Here is a 27,440-nt window from a genome sequence, read left to right as displayed (position 1 = left end):
GAGCATTATGTCCGTTCACTCCAATTACTAGATGCTTAATCTATGCTTACACTCCAGTGCAGTACTGTCAGAGATGCCATCTTTCGAACAATACATCCGACCCAGTCTTGGACTAAAAAGATCTCATGGCATTATTCGAAGAAGAACAGGGGATTTCTCCCTGAACATCACTTATCCCTCAACCAACATCACTAAAACAGATTACCTAGGCTTTTATAATCAATTTATTTGTGGAACCTTGCTATGTACAAATTACTGCATTTTCATACACTACAACAGTAACTACACTTCAAAAGTACTTCATTGGTTGTGAAAGATGCCTTGTTCTGATTGACACCTAAAGGGGCAAGTCTTGAATAAGAGAATAAATAAGAAGCTGGATGCTCAAAACTTACAGGAGGCGTTTGCTCGACAGTGCTTGTGATGCTCTAAGATATAGCCCTGCACACAGGAACATGCATGGCTTCCAAATCGATCTTCACACAGCTGGTCACAGGCTCCCCAAACATTACATTCATTAAAATCTAAATCAAGAGAAAACAGAGAATAATTGAATATTTACAAATGCAGTGGTATCGAAAATCTGTGGCTCTTCTGGTGCACTTTCATCGCAAGTGTGGTGGGAGTACAGTGGGAGGACCATGAATTAGGCCAGTACCTGCCACTCCAGGTGAGGCCTTGCCACTCCAAACAAGGACAGTGTTGTAACAGAGTGTGTGCCAGGGAGGGAATTCCCAGCTAGGAGTTTCCTTGGCCCTGTCCTGGGAGAAGAGCAGAGGGCTGAATGCTGAGTAAGAGCCAGCATATCAGACCACCATCCGGCTAAAATGGGATCCACATGAATGTTCATTTGTGTGTTGTAGCCTGAACCTCCCACAAATGTAAGAACTTAGTCTGTTTTTTAGCCAACTATAAAAGGGGCTGATGGGCCATATAGCACTTCTTCCCCACACACCTCCTGCCCCATATTCAGCCCTCCTTAGCCACATTTTGCAGGCTTCACCCATTGATGGACCCCAAGATATGCTCCATGTGGTATGGGCACCCGCCCAGTTCACGGTAATAAAGTGACCACCTCCTGATCCTGCAAGATCAGTATCAAAACTCACTTCCATTTATATCAGATGGTCTGCCCACAGGTTTACAATTCCTGTATTTTTAAAAATATATATATTTTTCCCTGCACCCTCACTTACAGTACCATCAATGTCAGACAAAATTACAACAACAATAGATTTCTTGGAATACTCACCAACACAGGAGCGACCGTCAGTGCTCACTACATATCCTAATGGGCAATAACAGACCCCACCAGTTGGGGAAACATGACAGCGATATTCACAGCTTAAAGCAGCACAGTTAATTACACCTAAAAAGAAAATAAATACATAATAGGATTTAAGGGATACTTACAATACAATAAAAGCATTTTGGTAATATACATCAGCTGATTTGATTTCCTTATCTCTCCCGGCAACATTTTAGCAATTGAAATAAAACTAATGGCAAATCTTATGTTTTACGTTTATTTTGAAAACTCAAGTTCTCTTAACACTGGCGACTACTACTTTGTACTGGCAGGAAATGGTATACACCTTTGCACCAGTACCGACTACATTTCTCATGGACTAAGGATTAACATCTAGAAGAAAATACCACACATAAAATGTGCCAATGTGAGAGCCAACCTTGAACAATGGATTTATTCTATACCTTGCCATTTTAGTTTTAAAGTAATAATGAGCAGACTATTTTTGGGCAGAGAATTTTATCAGACATTAGGCAATCTGTATTAAAATCATTTTATCTCATTGTTTATCCAATTTCCTCTCTGACCCTCTTCTCTTCTCCTGAAGGCATTACTTACTGGAGTGTAGTTCCATAAGTAGCAGTCACCCTCTGGTAACTCACCCAGTGGCCATTCTTCACAGATGAGTGAGTGAGTATCCGCAGGCTATTCCATTGTGGAGGACAGCACAACCAAAACCAATAATGTCTTCACTGACATTCCAGAGGGGTCACTCTACAACAATTAGGAGCAGAAGCTCCACTGATCTATCCCTCCCTAACCCTACATTTAAATGTAGCCCTCCACCACTGTTCCACCTCTGATCAGCTATGTCAACACAAACTGGAACCTTGGTCAATTGCTCATGGACAGAGATTTTACCTCTGAATTGCAGGATCAGCGCCCTGTAAATTGCCCAAAGGGTGCCTATGAGATTAATAGAGGAATTGCCTTAAATTTGTCTAATTACAACAGGGAATACACATAAAAAAGTACTTAATTGGCTGTAAAGCCCTTTGGGATATCCGGTGGTCATGAAAAGTGCTATATAAATGCAGGTCTTTCTTTTCTTTTAATTAATTGAGTTTAGCTTAAAAGCTGTCCACACAAAATAGATGTCTGCAGTGGAACTGAATGCTGAGAAATGGCTGTAAAGTGGAGCTAAATCAAATCAACACCTCTGCTTTTGGCTATGGAAGTCCCCAGATAATTTGGGCATAAAAAATCTTCTGAACAAAAGGCCATAAAGCAATTAAAACCATAAAAGGTCAAAGAATCATAGAAAAATTACAACACAGAAGGAGGCCATTTGGCCCATCATGTCCGTGCCAGTACTGAGTGATGACCTCAGAAAAGACCATGTTGCTACTACAGACATTCCCCTACCAGTCTGAGAAGCCATCATCACTGACTCAAACTGCTTAGGTAATACATAATGGAATATAAAGATGTTCCATCTCCACATTTTTGTGAAAAAAATCAAAAATGCCATAAAATTGTAGACACAGATTTGGGCTGGATTTTGGGGATTTGGGGCGAAAACGGTAGCGATACGTGAACATTACCGTTTTCTCTGCGCTAATCGATTTTAGGCCTAACTTTCAGCCTTTGGGGTCTGCACCAGGGGTGCATCACAAAGAAGGGTGCTCCACGATTATTCACGGTGCAAAACGCGAGTTTCGTCAACTTTAGTGTGGGGTCGTTCGCGCTGCGAGAGAGGCCTTGAACGGGGAAAAAAAATTCAAAAAATCATTCCAAAAGCATTACGAAGACCTTTAAGTAACTAATCGCTGCAAAGAATAAAAAAATAAAAAAACTTTCCTTTTTTGCAGGTTTTCTAACTTACTGCTGCTGGCAGGGTTGCACCAACAGGTTTTACCTGTTGCTCTTCTGGGCACGGCGTATGAGTCAGGAGAGTGCCGAAACTCGGACAGTAACGCAATCCGCGTCATTACACGTCCGGCACAGCTCTTCCCGGTGGTACATCCCATCACTACCACAAACAAGGAGCCGAGGATCTCGCCCAGGCTTTTGCCACGGAGGTTCAAATTGCGGTGAAAACCCGGTCGCAAACACTCGAAAATCCAGCCCAGAGTCTGCCATGCTAGAGGTAAAGCCATTCCCCAATGACTTAATGATAAGCACAGGACTCCACATTTATCAGGTTTGACTGACCAATGGGAAGGGGGCAAGACCTTCTAGCACATGTCATTCCAGCTGCCCGTCCCCTAACTCGCACCAAGTCCCGCTCACCCATCACCCCTATGCTTGTTGACCTTCATTGGTTTCTGGTTAACTAATGTCTCGATTTCAAAATTCTCATCCTTATTTTCAAATCCCTCCATGCCTTGCCCCTCCCTATCTCTGTAATCTCCTCCAGCCCAACAAACCCCTGAGAGATCTGCGCTCCTCTAATTCTGCCTTCTTGAGTAAGCCTGATTATAATCAGTGAATCATTGGTGACCATGCCTTCTGTTGCCTTGGCCCCAAGCTCTGGATCTCCCTGCCCAAACTTCTCCACCTCTCCTTCCTCCTTCAATGCGCTCCTTAAAACCTACCTCTTTGACCAAGCTTTTGGTCACCTGCTCTAATTTCTACTTATGTGGCTCGGTGTCAAATTCTTTCTCATATAATACTCCTGTGAAGCACCTTGGAACGTTTCACTACGTTAAAGATGCTATATAAATACAAGTTGTTGTTGTTGTGTAGAGACCTCCCTTTGAAATGAAGATATAAAATGGGTTTTGGACTCCTAAATGGATCAGTCATAATAATGGGTAGCAGCAATCTGTAGTCAGTAGAGTAACAAGGACAAAAGCTCTTTATCTTTGTCAGATGTGCAGTAATCTGACAAAGTGGATCACCTGCCCGTTATAGAACCCGCCTGATTTTCATTCCTTTGATCTCTGGAAAGAAAGTCAGATGGGCTCTACAATGGGTGGGCAGTCTGGTCTGTCAGACTACTGCCCAGACAGCAAGGACAAAAATTTCCCCCCCAATCTTCAGACTACTCACTGCAGTTGTTGATTGCTGTGGCATTTGTTTCATCTTCACCAAAAGAACAGTCCTCGATCCGATCACATAGATTGTGGATAGAGATACAGTGTCGGGAGCTCGGACAAGTCCATTTTCCTGGTGAGCAGCTCTCCTGTTCCCTCCTTTCTGGTCGGAAAATGAAAACAGAAATGTATTTTTAAAGTCTGTAGGAGCACAGCATGAAACATACATTGCTTTAAGCAAACCTTTGAACTACCTGAAAATACCATTGCGCACATTAGGCAAAGCCTGAAAAACTAAAACTCAAATGCAATGAAAATAATGATATAGGTACAGCGCCTAAAATCCGCAACCCTCGGGACCGATGCCAAGCATTGTCCTAACGTGTCTGTAGTTACCAAGTTCCATACATCCGCAGCTGCCCATATGGCATCCTCGATAAAGAAAGCATTTGAGAATACTTTTATTCCCATGCCTGTGTTCACAGCATTAAGCAAACACCTCAAAATCATTTTTGTGGAGACACTTTATCGATCTCAAAATTCCTTGGTCCATTGGCTGTATCAGTGATATAACATTGGGAGGTAAGTAGATTCCATGGACATTACCCTTTACCAGGATGGGCTGAGCAATTATCTAGCAGCAAGTATATTTTGCAGTTTTCCTCAAGACCGGTTTCCGTGCAATGAGCATGCGCCTGAGGGACAAAACTCTTCTCAAACCAGTTCAGCAAGATTACTCTGGTTACCCATGCTTTCTTATTGACAATACTCTCAAACCCTTGAAACATCTTGGACGCTGGCTTCTCCCAATGACCATAAGCTTACACTTGTGTCCCAGCCGCATTTGCAGCAGCAAGCACAGTCAACCTATCCTTGGTGTCTTTTACACCTGTTGGCTGTGTTTCTTCTGCTGCTAATGTCTTTCGCGGTACGTAGCACAAAACAGTGCTGTCTCTTCATCATTGTACATTTGCTCAGGTGAAAGATTTTCATCAGCAATTAGTTTGATGAACTCATAATATAATTTTCAGCTGCCTCATGATCTGCTGAGGTTTTCTCACCACATACTTTGTTATCTGATGCCGTGACGCCTTTTAAATTTGGCTAGCCAACCAGAAGAGTACTCGCATGGAGTTTCAATCCCCAGTTGTGCATGGAATATTTTAGCTTGTTGCATCACCATTGGGCCAGACAAACGAACCTTTTCACTTCGCCTCTGTCGCCACCATTCCATCACTGCTTGATCCAAATCATTAAATTTCGACTTATGCATACTTTTTCTCTTACTCATTTCCTTATGAAAATCACTTTCCACATAAAATTTCATGAGCTGTTCTTTCTGTTTTCTGATATCATAGATGGTGGAGAGTCCAACGCCATACTTAGAAACATAGAAAATAGGTGCAGGAGTAGGCCATTCGGCCCTTCGAGCCTGCACCACCATTTAATAAGATCATAGCTGAAGATCATTCACCTCAGTACCCCTTTCCTGCTTTCTCTCCATACCCCTTGATCCCTTGAGCCGTAAGGGCCATATCTAACTCCCTCTTGAATATATCCAATGAACTGACATCAGCAACTCTCTGCGGTAGAGAATTCCACAGGTTAACTACTCTCTGAGTGAAGGCATCTCTCCTCATCTCAGTCCTAAATGGCTTACCCCTTATCCTTAAGACTATGTCCCCTGGTTCTGGATGTTGGGAAATGATCACCAATGCATCCACTATTTCTAGGGCTACTTCCTTAAGTACTCTGGGATGCAGACTATCAGGCCCCGGGGATTTATCGGCCTTCAATCCCATCAATTTCCCTAACACAATTTCCTGACCAATAAGTATTTCCTTCAGTTCCTCCTTCTCGCTAGACCCTCGATCATCTAGTATTTCCGGAAGGTTATTTGTGTTTTCCTTAGTGAAGACAGAACCAAAATATGTGTTCAGCTAGTCTGCCATTTCTTTATTCCCCATTATAAATTCACCTGATTCTGACTGCAAGGGATATACATTTGTCTTCACTAATCTTTTTCTCTTCACATATCTATAGAAGCTTTTGCAGTCAGTTTTTATGTTCCCAGCAAGCTTCCTCTCATACTCTATTTTCCCTCTCCTAATTAAACAATTTGTCCTCTTTTGATGAATTCTAAATTTCTCCCAGTCCTCAGGTTTGCTGCGTTTTCTGGCCAATTTATATGCCTCTTCTTGGATTTAACACTAGCCACGGTTGAGCCACCTTCCCTGTTTTATTTTTATCTAACCCTAAAATCATGGATGTACAATTGTTAAAGTTCATCCATGCGATCTCTAAATGTGTGCCATTGCCTATCCACCGTCAACCCTTTAAGTATCATTCGCCAGTCTATCCTAGCCAATTCACGTCTCATTCCATCGAAGTTACCTTTCTTTAAGTTTAGGATCCTAGTCTCTGACTTAGCTGTGTCACTCTCCATCTTAATGAAGAATTCTACCATATTATGGTCACTTTTCCCCAAGGGGCCTTGCACAACACGATTGCTAATTAATCCTCTCTCGTCACACAATACCCAGTCTAGGATGGCCAGCTCTCTAGTTGGTTCCTCGACATATTGGTATAGAAAACCATCCCTTATACACTCCAGGAAATCCTCCTCCACCGTATTGCTACCAGTTTGGGTTAGCCCAATCTATATGTAAATTAAAGTCGCCCATGATAACTGCTGTACCTTTATTGCATGCATCCCTAATTTCCTGTTTGATGCCATCCCCAACACTACTCTGTTAGTCTGTACACAACTCCCACTAGCGTTTTCTGCCCTTTGGTGTTGCGCAGCTTTACCCATACAGATTCCATATCATCCATGCTAATGTCCTTCCTTACTATTGCATGAATCTCCTCTTTAACCAGCAACGCTACCCCACCTCCTTTTCCTTTCTGTCTGTCCTTCCTGAATATTGAATACCCCTGGATGTTGAGTTCCCAGCCTTGGTCACCCTGGAGCCATGTCTCCGTAATCCCAATTACATGATATTCGTTATCATCTGTCTGCGCAGTTAATTCATCCACCTTATTATGAATGCTCCTCGCATTGAGACACAGAACCTTCCGGCTTGTTTTTTTTAACACTCTTTGTCCTTTTAGAATTATGTTACAATGTGGCCCTTTTTGACTTTTGCCTTTGATTTCTCTGCCCTCCACTTTTACTTATCTCCTTTCTACCTTTTGCTTCTGCCCCCATTTTACTTCCCTCTGTCTCCCTGCATAGATTCCCATCCCCCTGCCATAAACCCTCCCCAACAGCACTAGCAAACACTCCCCCTCCGACATCGGTTCCAGTCCTGCCCAGGTTTATATTTTTCCCAATGCAAGAGCCACGATCTTTGTTTCGCTCTCTTTTTAAAAAGTCAGAATAAAAGGAGTTTCTTTACTTCCCGGTTCCGTCTGAGAATTCTGCACTCTGATTGACTACTTAGGCAGTTTGTTGACATCACAGCAGCATCGCACTAGGGAATTCCCATTGCACTGATCTCAACTGCACATCAAAAAAGGCAAACTTCTCGCCACAGTGATTGCGACATCTTTGTGGGCAGCTTTCTTTGGGGCCAGTGGCAAATGCCTTTGCTTCGCCGCTTACCACAAATTACAGGCCATTATACGTATCTATAATACCCGTCACTCCTGTATGTGGCACTGTGATAAGACTTTCCTCATTCTAATATTTTTTACATTAAATTTTAGAAGCAAATAAAACCTATTTGAAGGAAGTAGATAGGGAGGGTAGGGAAGTAGGAAACTGGTTGAGGGCGAGGGATATCTCTGGCATCTCACCAGTCTTTGGACAGCGAGTCGGAGTACGCAGTTCTGATGAAAGGTCACCAACCTGAAACTTTAATTCTGTTTCCCTCTCCACAGATGATGCCTAACCTGCTGAGTGTTTCAAGCATTTTCTATTTTAATTTCTCTTTCACTCAAGTCAGTTCGTGTTAGAATTTTCAAAAGTACAATCCTGAAGATTATGAGCTCAATTTTCCCCAGTGCCGTTTTTTGGTGAGTTATACCTTTTATTTTGGCCCCAACAACTCCCAAAAAATAAGTAGCAAGTTTCCCCGATCTATTTTTTGAAATTGGCACCATCCAGCCTTACCTGTAGCTTTGGGGGGGCTGGAGCCTAATGTCTGCACCGAAAAAACGATGCCCTCCCCTGCCTTCTGCGCATACGCGGGAAAAGAAAGGACATTTTTGACGTGATTGCTATGGGTGCGCATGCTCAGTACAGCTCCCAGTCTGCATTCGGCCATTTTTAAAGAGCCAGTTATGTGTGAGAACTTTAATTATCTTTGCAAAAATTGGAGCTGCAATACAAGATGCAATGCAGCTCAAGGATCAAGAATTTCTTATAGGATGAAGTGGAGGCACTAGTTGAGAACAGATGACATGAGCTGGACACCAGCAGAGGTCACATAAAAGTTTCACCAAAAGGAAAGAAGAAATGCTGGAACCAACTTGCAGAAGATTACTGTGCAATGGTGACCACCCCGAGGTCTGGAGGCCAGTGCAAAAAGTGGCAGGAACTTGGTCAAGTAATTAGTATAAATAATATTTTCATTTATTCAATGGAATTACAATTGTAAATGTGACCAGCTGTATATGGCCCACCTAGCAGAAAGACACCTGTAATGTCTGTAAGCTTGTAATGTTTGTAGCTCCACACTGTGGATGTGGACGTATTATGTACTGCAAGTGCAGGGTTAATAATAAACAGAACCAGGCAGATTTCTGGAGATTCCGAGAGAGCTGCCTGCCATGTTAGGAAGCTGTGTGTGCTGTGCTCTGTGAATATATCACATTTGGCGACAGAGATGGGATTTTTCAGATGATTTAAAGCTTAAATTTTGTTGAAGGATTCAGCCAGCCGACAGAGACTTTGGAAGCTTCTATCTTTAGAAAAAAGCTACAAAATTGAGGTAAAATACAGCACACGGTGTGAACAGCTAGATTTAAAATGGCACCACCCGCAGGTGTATTGGGACATTTGGGGGAATATAGATACGACCGGGAACATTTTAAAGCATATGTGGATTGGCTAGAAATGTATTTCATTGCAAATAACATAACTGAAGTTCCAGACAATGCAGTCCAGAACCGGGCTGTGTTGGAACATAAGAGAGCGACCTACTTATCGGAGGCAGGTCCGGCATTATATGACACTCTTATAAATCTGTTTGTGGCTGACGAGCTAAAGGACACAACACTTAGAGATTTTAACAAAGCTGGAGTAGCACTATAACCCCAAACCGTTAGAAATTGCTGAAAACTATCATTTCGGGATTCGGAACCAAAAGACTGCTGGAAGTATCAGTGATTACATCGTAGCATTAAAAAAGCTATCGATGCACTGTAATTTTGGAAACTTTCAAAACTGAGCATTACAGTATCATTTTGGTTGTGGGGTGAAAAATGATGCGATCAGAAGGAAGTTATTGACAACGGATGACTTGACTTTTGAGATTGCTTGTCAGACAGCGAGGTCGAAAGTCTCAGAAACTGGAAATTGTAAAAGAGCGTCAAAGTCATGCTATAGGTGCCTAAGAAAACACATTGCTCAAAGTTGTTCATATGTGAAGGCAGAGTGTTTCTTCTGCAGAAAGACTGGCCATCTTGCGAAGGCATGCCGACTGAAGGGTAAACCAGCTTTTAAAGTTATGAGTCCAGCGTTCAAATCTATGAGTAGAAATCCAAAGAGACTACATAGCATGGAAGAACAACAACAACAGGACGAGGAGATGTTAGAGTTACACATCATCAGGAGCACGAGGTTAACGGACAGCGATTTGGAAAGCATCAAAATCCACAGAGATGTTGCAGGATTCAAGATACCAATGGAAATTGACACGGGTGCATCCGTGAGTGTAGTACCGGAGTCACTATATCGCAACAAATTTAGTGATTTTCAACTGGAGAAATCAAAGATAGAGCTGCAAGGCTACTCGGGAGAGAAAATTCCTGTAGTAGGCCGTATCACCGTACCGGTGAAATATAAAGATCAATTTCAGAACTTGCCTCCAATAGAAGTGAAAGGAGACAAGTCTGCCTTACTCAGAAGAAATTGGTTGAGCTCACTGAAACTGGATTGGAGTAAGATTTTCTGTGTGGAAGCGAGATTTTCATCAACAGATGAGGTTATCAAAAAGTATCCGAAGGCGTTCTGTGAAACGGGCAGTCCGATCCAAGGCTTCAAGGTGAGTGTCAGGGTACAGAAGGATGCTAGATCGGTTTACTGCAAGCCACGTTCCATATCATATGCACTCAAGGAGAAAGTTGAGCAAGAACTAAAAAGACGAGAGACTGAGAACATTATTTGTAAGATAGATCGATGTAATTGGGCTACACCCATTGTTGTTGTACCTAAGTCCGATGGTAAGGTAAGGTTGTGTGGTGATTATAAAGTAACTGTAAACCAGGTTCTAGAGGGTAATGTCCCCAATACATTGCTGAATATAGAAGATTTGTTCACAACACTGACAGGTGGTCAGATCTTCTCAAAACTGGATCTTACGAATACCTACTTACAGCTTGAACTAGATGAGGAGTCAAGTCATGTTTGACAATAAATGCTCATCTAGGCTTGTATCAATTTAATAGGCTACCATTTGGAGTGTCTTCTGCTCCTGCCATATTCCAAGGGGTGATGAACCAGATTTTGCAAGGTATTGAAGGGGTAGTATGTTATTTGGATGACATACTAATTTCAGCACCAAATGGGCAAATTCATAATAACATATTGAATGAAGTCCTCAAACGGCTAGAGAAGCACAGAGTACGAGTACTGCTCATAAGTGTGAGTTATTTAAAAACTCAGTGGAGTACTTAGGGTACAGAGTAGACAAAGATGATTTATATCCAACCATGGAAAAATTGGATGCGATCAGAAATGCACCCATTCCCAGGAATGTCACTGAACTTAGTTCATTCTTGGGTCTTTTGAACTATTATGGGAAGTTCCTACCAAATTTGGCTACAGTATTACATCCACTGAATGAACTTTTGAAAAAACAGGTCCATTGGAAGTGGTCAAAAGAATGCGATACAGCATTCAAGGAGTGTAAAAGCAAATTGGTAGAGAGCACCATGTTAGTTCACTATGACATATCTAAGGAGATTAAGCTCGCATGTGATGCCTCTCCATATGGAGTTGGGGCAGTAATCTCTCATGTATTTAGTGGGGAGGAGACACCAATTGATTTTGCTTCACGCACTCACTGCCAGTGAGAATAATTATGCGCAAATTGAAAGGGAAGCTTTGGCATTAATTTTTGGGGTCAAGAAGTTTCACAAATACTTGTATGGTCATAAGTTTACCATCGTTATGGATCATAAGCCCTTAACAGCAATCCTCCATCCAAAGTCCCCAGTTCCAACATTAGCTGCAGCCCGAATGCAGAGATGGGCTTTGATTTTGTCAGCATATACATATGATATTGAATACAGACGATCAGCTGATCACAGTAATGCTGATGCAATGTCTAGATTGCCTTCCCCATCACAAGTGACACCCGATAGGGAAGAAGTGTTTTACTTTTCATACGTTGATGAACTGCCAGTCACAGCTGAAGAGATTGGTAGAGCAACCAAATGTGACCCAGTGATGTCAAAGGTGTAGGAGTATATTACAAATGGATGGCCAAGCCAGGTAACAGACAAAGATACACATCCATTCTTCATTCGTAGGAATGAATTATCAGTCGATAAAGATTGTATCATGTGGGGTGCAAGAGTGGTTATACCAAATAAATTCAGGTCCAAATTATTAGGAGACCTCCATGACCAGCACCTGGGAATGTGCTTGACCAAGAGTTTTGCATGCAGTTATTTACGGTGACCAGGTCTTGATAAAGATATAGAATACATCATGAGTCAGTGTACGACATGTCAATCGGTAAGCAAGCAACCACCACCAGTACCATTACAGCCATGGAAATGCCCTCCCAGCGTGTGGCAAAGGCTACATATTGATTTTGCTGAGTTAGAACCACAATTTCATTCAGAAGAATTTGCACAATTCACAAGCAAAAATGGTGTGAAACATACCATCCTGCTTCGAATGGTGCAGCAGAGCCCACTGTATAAATTGTAAAACGTGCCCTCATAAAACAAATGTTAGATCCAAATCCAAGGAAACGACAGTTGTCATTGGATCACACATTGGCTAATTTTTTGATTACATATTGAAATACTCCTCATACAACTAATGGTAGAACACCAGCAGAGTTGTTTCTCAAACGACAGCCACGAACCAGATTCTCGTTGTTAAAGCCAAATTTGGCACAGTCCGTAGAAGAGACACAATTAAGACAGAAAGAGAATCATGATAAAGGTAGAGTAAAAGAGAGAAGTGTGAAATTAAACCAGAAGGTGAGAGTGAAGAACCATCACCATAAATGGTTAAAGTGGTTACCAGGAAGAGTGGTGAAGATATGTGGTCCTCGCACATATTTGGTAAAGATGTTTGATAATGGACAGGTTAGCTTTGTTCATATTGATCATATTTTACCTACAGACATGGAAGGAGTTGAAGGTGGGAATGATTCAATTATTTCTGACTCATCAGATAGTTTTGATACACCAGTAGCAAATCCTAAATCCAATGTACTGGAAACAAATCCAGGAGAGAATCAGAATGAAAGTCTGAGTCCGAGTCAGGAAAACAAAGAGCCTGAAGTTAGAGTGAATTCAAAAGAAAATCAAGGAAATTCCATGGAGGAAAATGTTCCTCAGGATGAGCCTCGAATGAGTTTAGATTCGACACCATGTTTGAAAGGTTCTGTTCGAGAGCGAAGGTATCCTCTTCGAAACAGAAAACAAGTGGTAAAGTTAAATTTGTAAATATGGAAAAAAATAAGTTTATATCCTGTGTTATATATAAACATGAAAGTTATGTATGATTTTTGTTATGATGGCTTCTTCATTAAGGAGGGAGAAGTGTAATGTCTGTAAGCTTGTAATGTTTGTAGCTCCACACTGTGGATGTGGACATATTGTGTACTGCAAGTGCAGGGTTAATAATAAACAGAACCAGGCAGATTTCCGGAGACTTCCGAGAGAGCTGCCTGCCATGTTAGGAAGCTGTGTGTGCTGTGCTCTGTGAATATATCATAACACCCTCTCTAAAAAGTCATATTTTCATCTTTGCAGAGGAAGATGGCACACAACAAATGGGCAAGGACTCAAACAGGAGGAGGCCCGACAAATCTGCACCCACTGACACTCTTAGAAGAGACTGCACAAGCTGGGCCCACACTTGAGGGAGAGGGTAAGTCCTGCAAAGTCCACTGTCTGGCTTTGCTAAATGTTATGTATTGTGCGGGCTAGCCATGCTTCCGTTCATGGGGATGTCTCGGTCAGCTACGTCTTCGGTTGATGCAATCTGCTTTCATTCATTGTGGTCCTTCAAATCAGCCTGCTGCCTATGCTTTTGAGCCTAATCATGTCACCCACCCTGCCCCCTCCTCTGCTGCTAACCATTTGACTGTTCTGTTATAACTTTGCAGAACTTGAAGCTAATCTTGATGATGCAGAAGATTATTCAGACACGGACAAGCCTGAAGAGGAGAACATCTTCCAATCCCACTTTCCAGATCAAGAGCATGGAGATGAGGGGGAGGTGATGGATGAAGCCCCCACTGTTATACTCACTTTGGAGGAGGTGCAGTTGCCATCCTGTGATGTGCCAGACCCTTTCCTGAGTGGTACAAGTGTTGCTGGGACATTTCATGGTTTCCACAGTCCGAGCTGGGGATTCCAGTGGGGTGCAGTGAGACACACCCAGGGCCCCACTGTCCAAAGCTGCAGGTCCCAGTGGGGTGCAGAGAGATACATTCAGGGCCCCACCGTCAGAGGCTGTAGGTCGCAGTGGGGTGCAACAAGGCACGCCCAGGGCCTAACTGTCCGAGGCTGCAGGTCTCAATGGGATGCAGCGAGGCACACTCAGGGCCCCACCGTCCAAGGCTGCGGGTCCCATTAGGATGCAGCAAGGCACACCCAGAGCCCCAACGTCTGAGGCTGCGGGTCCCAGAGGGATGCAAAGAGTCACACACATGGTGAGGAGGGGAAGGAGAGCTTGACAGCGCTCTCTTCAGGTGCAGGGTCTAACAGATGTGGTTCAGATGATAGCAATGAATGTGGAGAGCAGTGACCTTATGCTCCTGGACACCATCAGTGAGGTGGATTATGAGGTATCGGGACTGTCGGGAGACGTAACAACACCCTTACGTGAAATGGGAACACTGTCCGCGAACATGAAGGAGGGAATGTCTCTGGTAGCTGATACAATGTCTGCACGTGAGGGAGGGAATGTTATAGGTAGTTGAGACACTGTCTGGGCACTTGAGGAAGGGAATGTTGCAGGTTGTTGACACACTGTTGCTCAACATGAGGGAGGGCATGTCACAAGGAGCTGAGACACTGTCGGCGAACATGAGAACGGGAATGTTGCAGGTAGGTGACACGCTGTCAGGGCACCTGAGGGAGGGAGTGTCAGAGTTAGCTGCTGCAATAAGGGAACATGCCCAGACCCCGCGTCCATTGATAGAATCACCTGCCACTTCCACTCCAATCCCCAGACCCGTCTCTGGAGAGGCGCAAGCCGGGCCTTCCACATAACCAGCTGCTTCCCCTCCCCCGGTCCCTCCCCATTCCCCCGCCTCCCTCCCAATCATCAAGAAGTGCACATTACCCAAGATGTTTGAAAGAATAAGCTTGGTACCAACCAGAGAAATGCTTCGCCACCGCCTGCAGGCAGGGGTGGTGGAGTCACCAAGAGCAAGCGTAGCGCGCAGTCTTAGAATAAAGTGGAGGAGAGATGAGTGCAGCCTTTCATTGCTGCTGTTATTCTTCTTATTGTTGTTGTTAGGGGCAGGCATCGACGACAAGATCCAACACCGCCTCTAGTGTAGCCTTCGACCACCTGAGGAAAAGTGTGTTTGAAGACCAGGCTCTCAAAACTGCTACCAAGCTCATGGTCTACAGGGCTATAGTAACACCTGCCCGCCTGTATGGCTCAGAGACATGGACCATGTACAGCAGACACCCAAAGTTGCTGGAGAAATATCACCAACGATGTCTCCGCAAGATCCTACAAATCCCCTAGGAGGACAGGCGCACCAACATCAGCGTCCTCGTCCAGGCTAACATCCCCAGCATTGAAGCACTGACCACACTTGATCAGCTCCGCTGGGTAAGCCACATAATTCGCATGCCAGACACGAGACTCCCAAAACAAGTGCTCTATTCGGAACTCCTTCACGACAAATGAGCCAAAGGTGGGCAGCGGAAACACGACAAGGACACCCTCAAAGCCTCCCTGATAAAGTGCGACATCCCCATTGGCACCTCGGAGTCCCTGGCATTAGATCGCCCTAAGTGGAGGAAGTGCATCCATTAGGGCGCTGAGCACCTCGAGTCTCAACGCCAAGAGCATGCAGAAATCAAGTGCAGGCAGTGGAAAGAACGTGCGGCAAACCAGTCCCACCTACCCCTTCCCTCAACGACTATCTGTCCCACCTGTGACAGAGTCTGTGGCTCTCATATTGGACTGTTCAGCCACTAAAGAACTCACTTCAGGAGTGGAAGCAAGTCTTCCTTGATTCCGAGGGACTGATGATGATGATGTTGGTACTGTTCTCAAGTTAAAAGTTTTTTGTCAGTTCTGTAAATTTATAAGGTTAAAAGTTTGTAAGTAATCTCAAGTGAAAACTATAAAGTTTGATACAAGAATATTTTTTATTAAAGTTAACTTTTGAATAAAATATTTTTTATATTATAACTGAATAATTTCCATTATTCGTTCCATTATTAACACAACGTTTTGAAGTAAAGAAGAATAATTTCCATTATTTCTTCCATTAACACAACACAACATTACAATCCAAAAAGTAAACATGGTCCATTTGGAATCGTTGCCGCTGAGCCTTCAGACAACAAAGCATTCATGGGTGAGCCGCTGGCGCAACGCTCGAGCAATCATTAAAGGACCACGATGATACGCCCTCCTCCGCCATCGTGCTCTGGGTTCAGGAAGTTGCATGGCGTCCTCCTCATCAACTGCATCCTCCTCCTCCTCCTCATCAGCCACTCTCACCTCAGGTGGGTCTTCTCCTACCAGCTGCTGCTGTTTGATGATGATTAAGTTATACAGCATGCAGCACACAGAGAAACATAAATGTACAGCGCAGAAGGAAGCCATTTTGGCCCATCGTGTCCGCGCCGGCGGACAGAGAGCCGCACGGTCCTCGGTCAGTAGCTCTGAAAATTACATATAAACCTACGAACAATGAATAATGGCAGAAAGGTAAAGAGCACCCAGCCCAACCAGTCCGCCCCACACAACTGCGGCACCCCTTACACTGAAACATTCCACACTCCACCCCAACCGGAGCCATGTGATCTTCTGGTAGAGGCAAAAAACAAAAAAACCCAAGCCAATTTGGGGGGAAAAAAAAATCTGGGAAAATTCCTCTCCAACCCATCCAGGTGATCGAAACTAGCCCAGGAGATCACCCTGGCGGTATTCGATTCCCTGCCTACAGTACTTACCATCATATCTGCGCCGACCAACAAGAGGTTATCTAGTCTAATCCCAATTACCAGCTCTAGGTCCTTAAACCTGCAGGTTACGACACTTCAAGTGCCCATTCAAGCACTTTTTAAATGTGGTGAGGGTTACTGCATCCACCACTCTTCCAGGCAGTGAATTCCAGACCCCCACAAACCTCTGCGTAAAGAAGCCCCCCCTCAAAGTCCCTCTGAACCTTCCACCAACTGCCTTAAAACTATGTCCCCTAGTAATAGACCCCTCCACCAATGGAAATAGGTATCCACTGTATCCAGGCCCCTCAATATTTTGTACACCTCAATGAGGTCTCCTCTCAACTGCCTCTGTTCCAAGGAGAACAAACCCAGCCTATGCAATCTATCCTCATATCTAAGATTCTCCATTCCACGCAGCATCCTAGTAAATCTCCTCTGCATCCTCTCTAGTGCAATAGAAACATAGAAAGATAGAAATTAGGTGCAGGAGCAGGCCATTCAGCCCCTCGAGCTTGCACCACCATTCAATAAGATCATGGCTCATCATTCAACCTCAGTACCCCTTTCCTGCTTTCTCACAATACCCCTTGATCCCTTTGGCCGTAAAGGCCATATCTAACTCCCTATTGAATATATCTAACGAACTGGCCTCAACAACTTTCTGCGGTAGAGAATTCCACAGGTTAACCACTCAGTGAAGAAGTTTCTCCTCATCTCGGTCCTAAATGGCTTACCCCTTATTCTTAGACTGTGACCCCTGGTTCTGGAACTCCCCAGCAACAGTAACATTCTTCCTGCCTCTAACCTGTCCAATCCCGTCAGAATTTTATATGTTTCAATGAGATCCCCTCTCATTGTTCTAAACTCCAGTGGATACAAGCCCAGTTGATCCAGTCTCTCCTCATATGTCAGTCCTGCCATCCCGGGAATCAATCTGGTGAACCTTCGCTGCACTCCCTCAATAGCAAGAACGTCCTTCCTCAGATTAGGAGATCAAAACTGAACACAATATTCCAGGTGTGGCCTCACCAAGGCTCTGTACAACTGCAGTAAGACCTCCCTGCTCCTATACACAAATCCTCTAGCTATCAAGGCCAACATGCCATTTGCCTTCTTCACCGCCTGCTGTACCTGCATGCCAAACTTCAATGACTGATGTACCATGAGACCCAGGTCCCATTGCACCTCCCCTTTTCCTAATCTGTCACCATTCAGATAATATTGTCTTCCTGTTTTTGCCACCAAAGTAGATAACCTCACATTTATCCACATTATATTGCATCTGCCATGCATTTGCCCATTCACCTAACCTGTCCAAGTCACCCTGCAGCCTCTTAGCATCCTCCTCAAAGCTCACACCGCCACCCAATTTAGTGTCATCTGCAAACTTGGAGATACTACATTCAATTCCTTCATATAACTCATTGATGTATATTGTAAATAGTTGGGGTCCCAGCACTGAACCCTGCGGCACCCCACTGGTCACTGCCTGCCATTCTGAAAAGGACCCGTTTATTCCGACTCTCTGCTTCCTGTCTGCCAACCAGTTCTCTATCCATGTCAGTACATTACCCCCAATACCATGTGCTTTAATTTTGCACACTAATCTCTTGTGTGGGACCTTGTCAAAAGCCTTTTGAAAGTCCAAATACACCACATCCACTGATTCTCCCTTGTTCACTCTACGAGTTCCATCCTCAAAAAATTCTAAAAGATTTGTCAAGTATGATTTCCCTTTCATAAATCCATGCTGAATTGGACCGATCCTGTCACTGCTTTCCAAATGCGCTGCTATTTCATCTTTAATAATTCATTTCAACATTTTCCCCACCACCGATGTCAGGCTTACCGCTCTATAATTCCCTGTTTTCTCTCTCTCTCCTTTTTTAAAAAGTGGTGTTACATTAGCTACCCTCCAGTCCATAGGAACTGATCCAGAGTCAATAGAATGTTGGAAAATGATCACTAATTCATCCACTATTTCTAGGGCCACTTCCTTAAGAACTCTGGGATGTAGCCTATCAGGCCCTGGGGATTTATCGGCCTTCAATCCCATCAATTTCCCTAACACAATCACGTCCTTCCTGTAATACGGCGACCAGAACTACATGCAGTACTCCAACTGTGGCCTAACCAGTAATTATACAGTTTAAGCATAACCTCCCTGCTCTTATATTCTATGCCTTGGCCAGTAAAGGCAAGCAATCTGTATGCCTTCTTAACCACCTGGCCTGCTATTTTCAGGGATCTGTGGACAAGCACTCCAAGGTCCCTTTGTTCATCTACACTCTGAAGTGGCCTACCACTTAATGTGCATACCCTTTCCTTATTAGGCCTCCCAAAGTGCATTACCTCACAGTTCTCCAAATTAAATTCCATTTGCCACTGGTCTGCCCACCTGACCAGTAGATTGATATCCTCCTGCAGCCCATGACTTTCCTCTTCATTATCAACCACACTGCCAATTTAGTGTCATCTGCAAAATTCTTAATCATACTCCCTATATTCAAATCTAAATCATTGATATATACCACAAAAAGCAAGGGACATAGAAACATAGAAAATAGGTGCAAGAATAGGCCATTCGTCCCTTCGAGCCTGCACCGCCATTCAAGAAGATCATGGCTGATCATTCCCTCAGTACTCCTTTCCTGCTTTCTCTCCATACCCCTGGATCCCCTTAGCCGTAAGGGCCATATCTAACTCCCTCTTGAATATATCCAATGAACTGGCAACAACACCTCTCTGCGGCAGGGAATTCCACAGGTTAACAACTCTGAGTGAAGAAGTTTCTCCTCATCTCAGTTCTAAATGGCCTACCCCTTATCCTAAGATTATGCCCCCTGTATTGTGTTCCTATTGCAGATGAGACTGCACACAGGGAGGTTAAAGCAACAGTGATCTCAGTCTTTATCAAGACATTCCAGAGTGAGGAACAGGCCTTAGGGGCTGGCTTATATACAATGCTCCCAAGGGATGCTGGGATCCTTTGGGACTTCAGGGGATGCACTCTCTAGTGGCGGAACATGGGAGTGCATGCTTTACAGATGCACAACACCCTGGTTCTGGACTTCCCCAACATCGGGAACATTCTTCCTGCATCTAACCTGTCCAGTCCCATCAGAATCTTATACATTTCGATGAGATCCCCTCTCATCTTTCTGAACTCCAGTGAATAAAGGCCCAGTTGATCCAGTCTCTCCTCATATGACAGTCCAGCCATCCCTGGAATGAGTCTGGTGAACCTTCGCTGCACTCGTTCAATCGCAAGAACGTCCTTCCTCAGATTAGGAGACCAAAACTGAACACAATATTCCAGGTGAGGCCTCACTAAGGCCCTGTACAACTGCAGTAAGACCTTCCTGCTCCTATACTCAAATCCCCTAGCTATGAAGGCCAACATACGATTTGCCGCCTTCACCGCCTGCTGTACCTGCATGCCAATCTTCAATGACTGATGAACTATGACACTCAGGTGTTGTTGCACCTCCCGTTTTTCTAATCTGCCACCATTCAGATAATATTCTGCCTTCGTGTTTTTGCCCCCAAAATGGATGACTTCACATTTATCCACATTATACTGCATCGTGAAGACAGAACCGAAGTATTTGTTCAATTGGTCTGCCATTTCTTTGTTCCCCATTATAAATTCACCTGAATCCGACTGTAAGGGACCTACATTTGTCTTCACTATTCTTTTTCTCTTCACATATCTATAGAAGCTTTTGCAGTCAGTTTTTATGTTCCCTGCAAGCTTCCTCTCGTACTCTATTTTCCCCCTCTTCATTAAACCCTTAGTCCTCCTCTGAATTCTAAATTTCTCCCAGTCCTCAGGTTTGTTATTTTTTCTAGCCAATTTATATGCCTCTTCCTTGGCTTTAACACTATCTTTATTTTCACTTGTTAGCCACGGTTGAGCCACCTTTCCCATTTTATTTTTACTCCAGACAGAGATGTACAATTGTTGAAGATCATCCATGTGATCTTTAAATGTTTGCCATTGCTTATCCACCATCAACCCTTTAAGTATCCTTTGCCAGTCTATTCTAGCCAATTCACGCCTCATCCCGTTGAAGTTACCTTTCCTTAAGTTCAGGACCCTAGTTTCTGAATTAACTGCCACTCTCCATCTTAATAAAGAATCCTATCATATTATGGTCACTTTTCCCCAAGGAGCCTCGCACAACAAGATTGCTAATTAGTCCCTTTTCATTACACATCACCCAGTCTAGGATGGCCAGTTCTCTAGTTGGTTCCTCGACATATTGGTCGAGAAAACCATCCCTAATACACTCCAAGAAATCCTCCTCCACCGCATTGCTACCAGTTTGGTTAGTCCAATCAATATTTAGATTAAAGTCACCCATGATAACTGCTGTACCTTTATTGCATACATCCCTTATTTTTTTTTGTATGATGCTGTCCCCAACCTCACTACTACTGTTTGGTGGTCTGTACACAACTCCCACTTGCGTTTTCTGCCCTTTGGTATTCTGCAGCTCCACCCATACCGATTCCATATCATCCAGTCTAATGTCCCTCCTTACTGTTGCATTAATTTCCTCTTTAACCAGCAACGCCACCCTACCTCCTTTTCCTCTCTGCCTATCCTTCCTAAATGTTGAATACTCCTGGATGTTGAGTTCCCAGCCTTGGTCACCCTGGAGCCATGTCTCCATGATGCCAATTACATCATATCCGTTAACTGCTGTCTGCGCAGTTAATTCGTCCACCTTATTCCGAATACTCCTCGCATTGAGGCACAGAGCCTTCAGGCTTGTCTTTTTAACACACTTTGCCCCTTTAGAATTTTGCTGTAATGTGGCCCTTTTTGGTTTTTGCCTTGGGTTTCTCTGCCCTCCACTTTTACTATTCTCCTTTCTATCTTTTGCTTCTGCCTCCATTTTATTTCCCTTTGTCTCCCTGTATTAGGTTCCCATCCCCTGCCATGCTAGTTTAACTCCTCCCCAACAGCACTAGCAAACACTCCCCCTAGGATATTGGTTCCGGTCCTGCCCAGGTGCAGACCGTCCGGTTTGTACTGGTCCCCCTCCCAGAGTAGTGAGCCCTGCAGAACCCCACAGGAAACATCCTTCCAGTCACAAAAACATCAACCAACCATTACCCTTTGCTTCCTACCTCTAAGCCAATTTTGGATCCAACCTGCCACTTTGCCCTGGATCCAACGGACTTTAACCTTCATTACCAGTCTACCATATGGGACCTTATCAAAAGTTTTGCTAAAGTCCAAATTCACTACATCGTATGCACTACCCTCATCAACCCTCTTGGTTACCTCCTCAAGAAGTTCAGTCAGATTAGTCAAACACGATCTTCCGTTAACAAATCCGTGCTGACTGTCCCGAATTAATCCTTGCCTTTCCAAAATTAGATTAATCCTGTCTTTCAGGATTTTTTCCAATAATTTTCCCACCACTGAGGTTAGGCTTACAGGCCTGTAATTACTCGGTCTTTCCTCTTCTCCCTTCTTAAACAAGGGTACCACATTAGCAGTCCTCCGATTCTCCAGCACCATGCCCAAATCCAAAGATGAATGGAAAATGATGGTCAAGGCCTCTGCTATTTCCTCTTTTACTTCGCTCAACAGTCTGGGATGCATTTCATCCGAGCCTGGAGACTTATCTACTTTCAAAGCTGCTAAACCCCTTAATACTTCCTCTGTCACTATGTTTATTTCATACAGAATATCACACTCCTCCTTGATAGAAGTATCTGCATTTCCCCTTTCCTTTGTGAAAACAGATGCAAAGTATTCATTAAGTACCTTACCAACATCTTCCGCCTCCACACAAAGATCTCTAACCATTTCTTTAGTTATCCTCTTGCTCTTAATATATTTATAGAACATCTTTGGGTTTTCCTTAATTTTACTAGCCAAGAATTTTTCATGCTCTCTCTTGGCATTCCTAATATCCTTTTTAATTTTGCCTCATAACTTTCTATATTCCTCCAAAGATTCTATAGTATTTAACCGTCGATACATGACATAAGCTTCCCCTTTTTTTCTTTATCCTCACCTCTAAGTCCTGAGACATCCCGGTGGCTCTAGAATTATTATTCCCACTCTTTTTCTTTAAGGGCATATGCTTGGCCTGAGCCTTCCAGATCGCCTCCTTGAATATCTCCCACTGTTCCGACACTGATTTACCTACAAGTAGCTGTTTCCAGTCCACTGTGGCCAAATCCCTCCTCAACTTAACAAAGTTAGCTTTTCCCCAATTTGGGACTTTTATTCCAGGCCTATCCTTGTCCTTATCCATAACTAACTTGAATCTGACTGAATTATGGTGACTGGCACCCTAGTGCTCTCCCACTAATAACCCTTCAACCTGCCCAGCTTCATTCCCCAAAACTCAATCCAAAACGGCCCTCTCTCATGTTGGGCTTGTTACATACTGACTAAATAAGTTCTTTTGAATGCATTTTAAGAATTCCGCACCCTCGATTTATCCCAATCAATATTTGGATAGTTAAAATCCCCTACTATTACTATCCTATGGTTTTTTGACTTCACAGCAAATTGCCAATATATTTGCTCCTCTATCTCCCCACCCCCCTCCCCCTGTTTGGGGGTCTATAATACACGCCCAGCAGTGTGATCAGCCCTTTTTTATTTTTCAATTCTACCCATATGGCGTCATTTAATGATCCCTCTAACATATCATCCCTCCTCATCGCTGTAATTGTTTCTTTAATCAATAATGAACTGACTGACAATCGCAGGGGAGTATAGCAAGTAGCCTCTGGAATGGTCCAGGCATCGGAAACGCTGTTTCAAGATACCAATGGTCCTCTCTATTATGCTGTGCGTCGCAATGTGCAACAGTCAGCTTCCATCCGGATTACGTGTAGGGTCTCATGAGCCAGGTGGCAAGGCCGTGTTCTTTGTCTCCCAGCAGCCAGCTCTGCCCTTCTGGCTGCTGCTGAAACATGGCAGATTTAGTGCTCTCGCTAGGATGAACGCATCATGGGTGCTCTCAGGGTATCTTGCATCAACTGACATGATGTGATGCATGTCGTCACACACAAGTTGTACATTCACAGAGTGGAAGCTTTTTCTGTTCCTGTACATCTCGAAATCCTCCAAAAGGTGCTCGCAAGGCGATGTGGGTACAATCAATGCAGCCCTGTACCTTTGGGAAACCAGCAGTCCTGGAGAAGCCCACAGCCCCTTCACGCATTGCCTGGGTGGTCATGGGGAACTTTATGTAATCATTCCTCCGGGCATATAGTGCAGCAGTCACCTGCCAAATGTAGATATGTGTTGCATGTTGAGAAATGGTGCACACATCCCCAGTTGTGGCCTGGAATGATCCAGATGCATAGAAGGAAAATGCAGCTGTAACCTTCACTTCAACTGACAAAGCAGTCCTCCTGAAGCTTCTAGGTTGCAGGTCTGTTTTTACTAACTCACAGATCTCAGTTACAACTTCTTTGCAGAAACGCAGCCTTCTCACACAGTCTGCATCACTCAGGTCAGGTGCAGGTATAAACGCCTGTCTCGATAAACTAGACGTGATTAAGGCCTCCTGCCCATCATCCTACGTGCTCTGAGGTTCCTCAGGCGATGACGTTGAATCAATTGTCTCCTCCGCAGCACCATCATGCAGAAGGCTTGGACGAGGTATGGCATCGTCAGTATTACCCCCAGTGATTAAATTGTACTTTTGCAACAAGCTCAAAACGGCAGGCAGGACAAGCTTCTTTGTTGTCTCTCTCCCCAAGGTCGAGGCCTTAGTATGGACCACACCCAGGTCTGAGCATGCGCAATGGGCTTGCTTACAGCGCATCGGGAAAAATCCCCCCGCCCCATCCCAACGAGCTGAATTTGATGCTGCTTGCTGTATAGTGTAAGGGTTCTCATCCCTTCAGTTCAGCTTCCACACCCCCACCGCCCCTCCGGGCTTTATTTGATGCTATTTGCTGAATAGTGCAAGGCTTCTCATCCTTTCAGTTCGGCTTCCACCCCAGCCCCCTCCCCTCCCCAGCATCCCCCTGGGCTTCTTTTGATGCATAGTGTCATAGTGCAAGGGTTCTCATGCCTTCAGTTCGGCTTCCACACCTACCAACCTCCCCCTCCCCGGGCTTCTTTTCAAGCCAAGCCCCGAGTCCATGTCTGGGCGAGGGACCGATTCTGCTAGCCGATGTTCCGACCCTCAAGCCCGGTTTGGAGACGTTCGGTGGTGGCGTGGCACTTTAAAAAAAATTCCAAACTTAAAGAATTGCATGAAACTTCTATTTTCTGCGCTTTCAGTTTGAAAAATTTAAGCTTGATGCAACTTTGTGTCTTCTAGAATCCCTCCAAAACTTCACCTAAAAACAATGGTGACTTTCTGTGCCAATTTTTTGATGTGTACTGGTTTTTCTTAAGTGCCCAGAAGATTTTTTGAGAGTGGTCACATAAACCGTCCTAGGAGAAATGTCAGTTGGCCAAACTTGCATAATTGTGAAAAACTGGCACAGACATCAGGTTACGCCCCATATGACATTAAAAAAAAAACTAACCTAAAAAAAAATCATAACTAACTTTGGAGAAACTTGGATTTTTAAATTTAGGCCAAAAAAGCGGCGCAGCCAAAAAAAACAGAGCAAATCACTGGGGAAAATTGAGCCCTCTATCATTAACTGCATAGATTCCTCCTGATTTTGTGTTATTTTCTATGGGTTCCATGAAAGCAACAATGATGCAGTCAACCAAACAACTGAAAGATAACTCAGTGTGCTGGCACTATGAACATTACCCGATCTGTGATTCACGGTTGAGTGCACGCTTGTTAAATTCTGTAATCCTCATTCAACAGTTTACCAATCTCACTCATTTAAACTTTAATATACTCACTGACTTCCCACATTCTTACCACATCCTCTTTCATCAGCATTATCTCCACAGTCATCATCTCCATCGCAGAGCCAATTCTGATGAATGCAATGGCCACTGGGGCAGGTAAAATGATCTCCTTTGCAGGTTGGATAAACTGCAAAACATGAGAGTAACACCACACTATTAGAAGTTATCATATCTCATGTTAAAATATTGTCCCTTCACGGTTTTAGAATGTATTTTTCGATCAAAACAGATTTTTTTGAATGTTATTCTCATAACTTTGTGTTTCAACTAAAAATAACCTGACCATAACTATATGCCCTAATTCAAGGTCCCTTAATTGACCTACAAATTTACATAGACTGATTTATATATTTCCATTCATTACATACATAAAACTACATAGCATTTACAGCTCAGAAACAGGCCATTCAGCCCAACAAGTCCATGCCAGTGTTGATGCTCCTTACACTCCTCCTCCCACCTTGCTTCACCTCACCCTATCATATCCTGATATTTCTTTCTCCCTCATGTACTTATCTAGCTTCCCCTTAAATGCATCTATGCTATTCACCTCAACTATTCCATATGCTAGCAAGCTTCACATTCTAACATTTTTAGGTTATAGAAGTTTCTCCTGAATTCCCAATTGGATTTATTAGTGACTACCTTATATTTGTGACCCTTAGTTTTGGGCTCCATTATGATTCACAATCGCTAAGGGCTAAAAATATGCTGAAATACATTGCAGGTGTAATTTACTGTATTTCTCAGTCTGTATTGTTGCAAGGTACTGACTCACCAATTGGAGACAGGCACCTTCCCACAAGGACAGAGATACAGGGAAGAGACTTTCAACCCAGCCTGCTCTCTCATATTTCCTCATGATTGGTTATGTAGCATCAGAAGTCGATCATTTGTCCTTTTTTAGCCAGGGATCGGGAGTGCTGCAAACCCAATCCCACAAACAGAAGCACCCTTAATTACCTCCATTCTTATAGGGATTTACCTGTTAATTAGAGACATTTTAAAAAGGTCCAGCCTTTTCAGAAAAATATGCTAAACCAGTTCCTAGTATGCATGGGCCCACTAATCAGCAATCGCATGCAGAAAGCCCATAAGAGAAATTTTTAAAAATCAGACTGCAGTAGAGGGTGCTATTTTAAGACTCAATGTTGGGGCAGAGAAAGGAAGCATTTTAAGTTTTCTATACTTGATCTAGGAATGCTCAATGCATTCCATTTCCCAATACTAAGATGGTTCATCTTGATAAGCAAAAAATCCACAATATTAAAAATGGTCAATGTTTCTGTGCCGCAAATGAGTCACAACAACAACAACAACTTGTATTTATATAATGCCTTTAACAAAGTGAAATGTCCCAAGGTGCTTCACAGGAGTATTATGAGACAAATAATTTGACACCGAGCCACATGAGAAATTAGGGCAGGTGACCAAAAGCTTGGTCAAAGAGGTAGGATTTAAGGAGTGTCTTAAAGAGAGAGCGAGAGAGCGAGAGAGCGAGAGAGCGAGAGAGCGAGAGAGCGAGAGAGCGAGAGAGCGAGAGAGCGAGAGAGCGAGAGAGCGAGAGAGCGAGAGAGCGAGAGAACGAGAGAGCTTTAGGCAGGGAAGTCCAGAGCTTAGGGCCAAGGCAACAGAAGGCACGGCCACCAATGGTTGAGCGATTATAATCAGGGATACTACGGGGCAGAATTAGAGCAGCACAGATACCTCTGGCAGAGGAGGCTGG

The 27,440-nt window shown here is 43.8% G+C and overlaps 1 protein-coding gene across 1 annotated transcript in view; it reads right to left on the bottom strand.

The window, feature by feature from the left end:
* The window catches only part of lrp2a (low density lipoprotein receptor-related protein 2a), a 522,167-nt gene that overhangs the window by 331,352 nt on the left and 163,375 nt on the right, over positions 1-27,440 (bottom strand). The window contains exons 8-11 of the mRNA XM_070873618.1: positions 25,725-25,841; positions 4,304-4,450; positions 1,253-1,369; positions 396-524 (exon numbers count right to left, since the gene is read on the bottom strand). Of these exons, the coding sequence (XP_070729719.1) occupies positions 396-524; positions 1,253-1,369; positions 4,304-4,450; positions 25,725-25,841 (510 nt within the window). The remainder of the gene's footprint in view (positions 1-395; positions 525-1,252; positions 1,370-4,303; positions 4,451-25,724; positions 25,842-27,440) is intronic.

This window comes from Pristiophorus japonicus, chromosome 3, assembly GCF_044704955.1.
Source record: "Pristiophorus japonicus isolate sPriJap1 chromosome 3, sPriJap1.hap1, whole genome shotgun sequence".
Taxonomy (NCBI): Eukaryota; Metazoa; Chordata; class Chondrichthyes; family Pristiophoridae; genus Pristiophorus; species Pristiophorus japonicus.
This window is presented reverse-complemented; position numbering and strand designations above follow the sequence as displayed.